The 7698-nt window shown below is 42.5% G+C and overlaps 1 protein-coding gene across 1 annotated transcript; it reads right to left on the bottom strand.

Moving 5' to 3' along the window:
* Positions 1-431: 431 nt before the first annotated feature.
* Positions 432-3718, bottom strand: LOC119364650. The gene is made up of 3 exons (XM_037630134.1): positions 3573-3718; positions 2917-3429; positions 432-1137 (listed from the first exon to the last, which is right to left on the bottom strand). The coding sequence occupies exons 1-3, from the start codon at positions 3669-3671 to the stop codon at positions 556-558; spliced, it is 1194 nt and encodes a 397-aa protein (XP_037486031.1). The 5' UTR covers positions 3672-3718; the 3' UTR covers positions 432-555.
* Between the last annotated feature and the right edge of the window lie 3980 nt (positions 3719-7698).

Below are 7698 nucleotides of genomic sequence, written 5' to 3'. Positions count from 1 at the left end.
TGGTAGATTTTTAACGTACACTATGTACAAAAAGAATTTGGCATGATATGCATGGTAACTTATAAATAAAAATTCGATGGTGAATACAATGAATTTGCCATAGTGTAAAGGCATCCGGTGAAAGTACATGGTCCTATCTGCCGCCCCCTGCACAGCGTGCACAAACCTGTACGCCCCAGGCTTCAAATCTTCGATGGCCAAATTGCGGCATATAAACGTGAGAGAGGCAGCCATAGACACGACACGCCTCACAACTGTAGAACAATTTCCACGCGTTGACGTATTACGAGCAAAAGCATGAAGCCGACACAACACTTCAGAAAAAATATCAAGGGTCCACATCCAGCGGCAACATAATGTACCAGAACGCCAAAAAAGACATGATAACCGGACAGCCATTCAGAGAGATATACTCCCTCCGTAAACTAATATAAAAGCGTTCAGATCACTAAAATAGTTATGAAACCACTTTTATATAAATCCAGCTGATCCATACAGCAATATCATACATATAAAAGGTTAGTTTACAACGGATAGCATCCCCCTGCTGGGCAATTAACGGTACCCAATCTGCACTTCAACTTTACCATGGTCAGCATTGCAGATTGCCTTTTCATACTGATCATGGTAGAAGGTAAGATCACCTTGGAAGGAGATGGCATGACCGTCATTAACATGGTCAGAATTAGTAAAAACGCTAAGGTTCAGCTTGATTATCAAGAGGGGCTGTAAGTATATCGGAACAGCTGCCCAAGTCCGCAACAATGGAAGTGTGCCATCGACAACCTCTGCCATATCATCTTCTCCACACTGGAAAAGCAGGACATTGAAGTCGCCGTAGAACTCATGGTGCGCTGTGATTTCGCCATATGCATAGCTACAGCCACTGCCAGATGTGAGATCAAGGTTGACGCACAATCTGGCCTGTATAGCACGATACATCGGCACGAAAAACACGTCTATATCACGGCCATATCTTGTTGGCATTGTGTGGACAATGACATTGTTACAGAAGTATGGGTCCACATAGAAGACGTAGTTTGCAGTGTCAATCCGGTTATCATCCTCTGGGATTTCAACTTTAATGCGGACATAGTCCTCAAGCGCCGCCCCTTCTGCCCTGAGAATCAAATTACCCTGCGCATATGGCAATGGAATAAAATGATTCAAAAGATGCGAAAAAAACAAAAATAAAGATATACTGCCTTCATTTCAAGAGGTTAAAGATAGGTTACAGAACTAAGGGCCTCTTCTATTTGCAAGAATTATAAAATGCATGAATAGGAAAGACACATGAATAGAATGGCATGCCATCTTATACTCACTATGTTCCTTTATCTAAGGTGTATTATTTTTTACATAATGGCCAACAGACATTATTAAGGAGCGATTGGGGCTGAAGTACACCTTGCTAATCCCTTCGATGTTAAGATTAAAAGACCGGAAACACAAGCTGGAATCCACTTCAGACGGAAGCAAGTCGATTCGGTGGCCCGCAATAGCAAAGTCGCCCGCATACATGATCTCCTACTCTACTTGCATGGGTCATGCAATGTTTTTGAATCAACGAGTCGTTCTGGGGTAGCGACTCTCGACTAGTCCTGACTGTAAAAAAAACTACCATAGTAAATGTATATACTTATTAATAGTCAGCGGCAACCAAGGGAGGAGCCGCGGCACCAGGGGAGGAGCAGACCAGCAGCAGCAGCAACCAGGGGAGGAGCGGACCAGCTTGCGGCGGCACCGGTCGGCAGGATTGTGGGGGCGGCGGCAGCCAAAGGAGAGGGTCGCATAAGCCAGGATAGGTTTGGGTCGGGGGGGATTCTGGGGCGATCTAGGTTTCATGGGGGGGTTGTGCAAGCAAATGGGAAAAAATATGACAGGCACGGCCAACTTTTAGTCGTTCGACTCGAAAACCATGGGGCCACGCAAGGCATCCCCCGAAGAAGGATTGCATACAAACCAAAATGAAAATATTGGGAGCTTTTTTTTTTCAACCAACCGATTGAGATGTTGGCTTGATTTTATCGTGAGGTTGCCATGTACATGATGGGTGGAGGAGTAAAAGCGGAATTATATGGGGTTACAAATACCCCTTACATTAGAATATAGTAAAAAAACAAATATGCCTAACATAAAGGAACAAATGGAGTACTACAAAGTTGTATGGATTTGATCATGCACACGAAAACCATATGGAAATTTTTGAAGGAAATTTCATATGGATTGTAATCCTACAAATCAAACCAACATAGAGAAAATTCCACACGAATTCCTTTGAATGAAATTGTCCCTAAAAATTCAGATGCAAGAGTGTTTGACAACGCAGAAGAAACAAAGGGATTCTAACGGAAGGTTTGAATGTAATACCTTCCCTGTTCATTGCAGGTTGGCTATTTGTTAGTACGGGTTTAGCTTATGACGTGTTTCGAAGTCTTCGGCCAAACGAGTACTTCATGGGATGCCGACAAGGAATAAACGGCCATTTTGTTTCTTTATGACAAATTGATGAATCCATAGATCCTTTTAGGAGGCCCTAAATAACCACAGATCGAACCTATCCTGTATTTACAATGCGGATGGCTGGCTACTCATATGGACTAGCTGTAGCTACTATTTATTTTCTTGGTAGCAATATTGGGAATGCAGTTCATCCAACGATAAACCAAATTCCAGCTATAGAAACTATTGACACAATCAAACCTGAATGAACAAAATGTTGAATTGGATTGTGCCAGTCTATATCTATAACTCCAAAATAGATTGCAAATGAATCATAAGGGAAATTATCTTAAAGTTCTAATCCCACGAAACATTCTAAGGATCTAAATCCTACAAAAACCATATGCAATATCTTTGAATAGAATAAGCCATAAGAAGCGCTCTACTATGAAACAGAGGGTGCATTACATATACCTGTGAATCAACATTACGATGAAGTGGTCCATTCTCCGAGTTGCAGTAGTAATGGGAACGATCGTTGAAAGCAACGAAGGTGCCCACGAAGGGAAATCGGGGACGCACAGATAACAGCTCCACCAAGTCCCGAGATAAGCTGTAAGCCATCGATAGATTAATGCTGTCTCCGTCATAGCCAATTTTGAGACTCGGTGGAATATCCTTTCTGTAGTACTCTTCATATCCACCGATCTCAGACCAGTCGCCATCTGTGTCATAGTAGTCGCCACAGTTACTGCCATCGTAGCGATCACTATTGTGGCCGTATTCAGCAAGCTGCTCGCTGTAATCATCATCTGCAGCAGGAGAGTTTTTGTCTCCCGTTTGCTCATCAGCAGGATTGGCAGTTTCTTCTCCCGTTCCCGTTCCCCTTGCCCTTTCCCTTTCCCTTACACCTCTACTAAAAAAAAGCCGTCGAACAACATCGAGAGTCCCGTAATGAATAAATCTAATGGGCTCAGAGATGCAGGCCTGTTTCAGGAGAGGATCGGTTATTGTATAAATAATGAAAAAGAAAGAGATACTCCTAGGACCGTAATCAATCATGCTTCCATCGATCAGATCGATGTTGGGTAAACTATTTCGTCTAGCTAGCAGATACAAAATCAAAATACCTGCAGAGAGCAGAAGACGGCACTCCAACATGCTCTTTCGGGTTCGGCGGAAACGCTCAGCGGCATGCTTCTCCGTTCAGCGGCAGCGCTCAGCGGCATGCTTCTCCGTTCAGCGGCAGCGATTGGATAGGGGGCGGCGGCCCTTGGCAGGTTATTAAACCGATGGCGCCGGTAGTATATATATATGCCCAAACCTAGTCTTGCGGCCTGGGCAATCTCTCTTTTCCGATTTGCTGCTTCTAGAACTTAGTCAGCCCAGGCCCATTAATCTGTAACGAACTTTCCGGGGATGCCCCGCGTCGCGGTAGCCCAGATGGGCCAGCCCATCAGTGCGGGAGGCCACGGCCTGTTTTTTGTTTTTTATTTCTGTTTTACGTTCTTGTTTTTTGCTTTATTTTGTACTTTTCTTCATACTTTAAAATATTGTACATATATATAAAAAACACTCTTCAAAAATATATTTGAAAAATGTTGCAAAATGTTGAATAAGTATTTGAAAAATGTTGAACAAGTATCCGAATTTTTTGAATAAGTTTAAAAATATTGAAGAAGTATTTGACAAATGTTGAATAAGTATTAAAAATTGTTGAACGAGTATTTGAAAAGTCTTGAACCATTATTCGAAAATCTTGAATAAATATTTGAAAATGGTGAATAAGTATTTGAAAATGGTGAACATGTATAAAAATGTTGAATAAGTATTGAAATTGTTGAATAAGTATTGAAAGTGTTGAACAAGTATTTGAAAATTGTTGAATAAGTATTAAAATGTTCAGCAATTATTTGAAAAATGTTGAATAAACATTCGAACAATGTTGAATGGGTATATAAAAAATGTTGATCACTTATTAAAGAAATGTTTTTAACATGTACGAAAATGTAGAGTGAGAATGAAAACAAACATAAGAAAAAACAAAAATAAAGAAGAAAAGGGAAAACCAAACAAAAATGGAGAAGAAATAAGAAAACCGAAGAAAAAAAAATGAAGATGAAATTCTCTTGGCCCATTCATGTATAGTTTGTGAATCGTGTGAGTGGGACTAAAGTTGAGTGAGCCTTGCACCTCTTTATAAGGTGAGCTCTTCTACCACTTTTTTGAGGGAAAGCCGTCATGGCGGTTTATATTTCATGGGCAAAAAGTGATACATCGTTTGTTAATACTTCTACTAGAAACCGCGGAGGCTCCGATTTCCAAACAATTGTATGAGAGAACTCCAAGTTTCTAGCCAATAAATCTGCCGCCGCATTGGCCTCCCTAGGGCAGTAGGAAAACATAATAGAAATAAAATTTCTAGCAAGAAAAGAACATTCTTCATAAATTGCGGCTGCCGGGCCTAGCGAATTACCAGCCCCTTGCATGACTTCAACGACCTCCATGCAATCGGACTCGACGCAAATTTTATTGCACCCAACTTCATTTGCGAGTAAGAGCCCATCTCGCATACCTCTAGCTTCTGTCGTAGCCGCGTCTTCCACAAAAGGGATATTACTGCATGAAGCTGCGACGAAGAAACCAGCTTCGTCTCGTAATATTGCACCTGTACCCCCTGTTCCCCTATCAGGATCAAAAGTGACATCGACATTAAGTTTGATAACTCCCTCCGGTGGCTTACTCCATCCATATCTTCTCAGTTTCGCTTGCTTCGACTTTGCCTTGAAAAAATTTCTTAGCAAGAGCTAAAATTGCTTGCGCTGACCTGCTTGGTTCATACACATATTCACAATGAGTGTAACAGCGTCTTTCCCACCAAACGTACCACACTGTAGTGGCCACAAGGTCATTGCGTTGAACATCATTCATATGAGCCATGTTATTGTTCGTTGATAGAAGAAGATCAGCCAGCACCGATCCGCCATCCCTTTCCAGCGCACACATCTCCTGAACCACATCTTGCAGTCCCAATATCCTCCAGATTTCTTGAACTCTAGGGCACAAGAACATGGCATGTCTAATACTCTCACAATCCAAAGTGCAGAGAGGACATTGAGAGCTTGTGATCATATGCCTGTTAGCAAGGACTCCATTACAAGGGATGGCGCCAAGCAAAGTTTTCCATACATGAATTTTTATTTTAGCTGGCACACGCAATTTCCAAATGGTACGCCAAACTGGACTAGTACTTGAGGCTTGTATAGAGTTAGTCATCCTCAACTTTCGTCCGTGTTGATGCTCCCACTCTTCATGGTATGCCAATCTAACCGAAAATATTCCACTTCTATTATGGTGCCATGACACAAAATCATCCATCATCCCCAAAGCCAGTGGGATATTTAATATGCCTTGCACATCAATAGGCCAAAACAACTCCGATATCAACTGTTCATCCCACACTCTATTTTCTATCACTTGTATGAGCATGAGAAGAGGAGACCTACACGCACGCTCCTCCTCCTCCTCGCCACGCCCCGCTGCGCCGTGGAAATAAGCCAGGGACAGAGCTATGCACATTGTCTATACTGGATCGTTTCCGATTCTTTTGGATCGCGACTCGGGACGTGGGGTTTACTCCCACGACCTACCCGACACCATCGTTCCAGATCATCGCGCCGCCATGCAAGTCTTCTCCATCCCTCCTTTCGGCTTGCACCGCGAGAAGGGACGGCAGACCTCCGGAACCCCGCCTCTCGTGATGGGCGATCAGGTTTTTGGGGAGCGCACTCGCACGAGGGACGTGGGGTTTACTCCCATGACCTACCCGGCACCACCGTTCCAGACCATTGCGTCGCCACACAAGTCTTCTCCATCCCTCCTTTCGGCGTGCACCGCGAGAAGGGACGGCAGGCCTCCGGAACCCCGCCTCTCGTGACCCTGTACGAAGAGGGGCGATCAGCTTTTTGGGGAGCGCGCTCACGCGACTGCTGGCAGCGATGACTTCTTCCTCGACCTTGGCAACCTCTTCCTCAACAACATGGGCGACAACCTCAACGCCAACGTTGCTGCTCCCATTGCACCGTATGTGATTCTGTCCTTTCTGTTCGAGATCATGGTAGAATTTATGTTTCTAGTCTACGCCCTAGATTCGATCTGTTCATCTACTATGCTAGTTCACATGATTAGTTTAATCTCTATTATTGCCGTCGTGATTTATTTTGTGTTTATTCGGATTAAATCTCGTGCTAATTTGCTCATATATTCAACAAAGTTTGCACGTGCATTCTTTAGGAAGAATTTTGTGTTGCCTATCTTGCATCCAGATGTCACTTACACTTGGGAGAACACAACTTTAATAGTTTACTCATATCGTTCTCCACCCCATTTGTCTCCAAGTTTATTTTCCTCCATCTTAGGACTAAGGAAACATTTTAGGATTAATGTGCCAACTTGTATACAAATTAATGTAAGTGTGTGAGAGAGGTGACATGCCACACCATGACCTCATATTCGTCTTACCAAGCCAAGCATACTTTCCATAAATGAAAAATACCAGAGATTAAAATGGACATAGCTAAGCTCGTAACTCCAGGTGGTTGTACATTATCTCCCGATATTGTCAGCTATACTTCCGATGGTTGAAGATGCAACACACCTGTAGACCAGACAAAAAATTCTGCAAGAGTTCTTGTAGAGTTTCTTACAACACGTTTGCTGATCTGAATAAATACAAATGTATACCAAATGTACAGTTATGTACGGTAATATGCATAAAAACAACAAAAATGAATTTGTAGAAGCTAGCCTTCACTAGGTGCGACACATCTAATACAACCACACCGAGCCGAGTATCTGTTTCATATTCCTACACATAAATCCGTTTCTGTCATATCATAACAAACTTGCTTCTCGGTTTACATAACCATATGGCCAAGTAAACAAAGAAAGAAACATTATGGCGGATCAATAAAAAATGTGAATTGTTTACTTGCATCAGCAACACAGAGACTAAAGGGAAACACCCTTTTTGTACAAAATAGCAAAGCTTATACTACCTTGAAAATCCCAGCAGATGAAACTACACAAAAGTTTGAAAGAGATCATGTACGACAGGACCCCCAAGCAACCGTTCAAGAACCCTGCATGTTAGAATTTCAACACTGGTGATATAAGTGTGAATGTCAAGGCAGCAATGAAATGCAAAGGTAAGAAAAAAAAGCATCAATGCTGAGTGGATATAGAGCTAGACAAAAG

Source organism: Triticum dicoccoides, chromosome 2B, assembly GCF_002162155.2.
Source record: "Triticum dicoccoides isolate Atlit2015 ecotype Zavitan chromosome 2B, WEW_v2.0, whole genome shotgun sequence".
Classification (NCBI taxonomy): Eukaryota; Viridiplantae; Streptophyta; class Magnoliopsida; order Poales; family Poaceae; genus Triticum; species Triticum dicoccoides.
This window is presented reverse-complemented; position numbering and strand designations above follow the sequence as displayed.

What these genes read in the sequence shown, in the direction of transcription:
- LOC119364650 (XM_037630134.1), bottom strand. Translation starts at nt 3,671, where the DNA reads ATGCCGCTGAGCGCTGCCGCTGAACGGAGAAGCATGCCGCTGAGCGTT. An exon ending in CCGTCTTCTGCTCTCTGCAG is followed by an intron (nt 3,430 to 3,572) that starts GTATTTTGATTT and finishes CTCCTGAAACAG; the next exon opens with GCCTGCATCTCTGAGCCCAT. An exon ending in ATCGTAATGTTGATTCACAG is followed by an intron (nt 1,138 to 2,916) that starts GTATATGTAATG and finishes CCATATGCGCAG; the next exon opens with GGTAATTTGATTCTCAGGGC.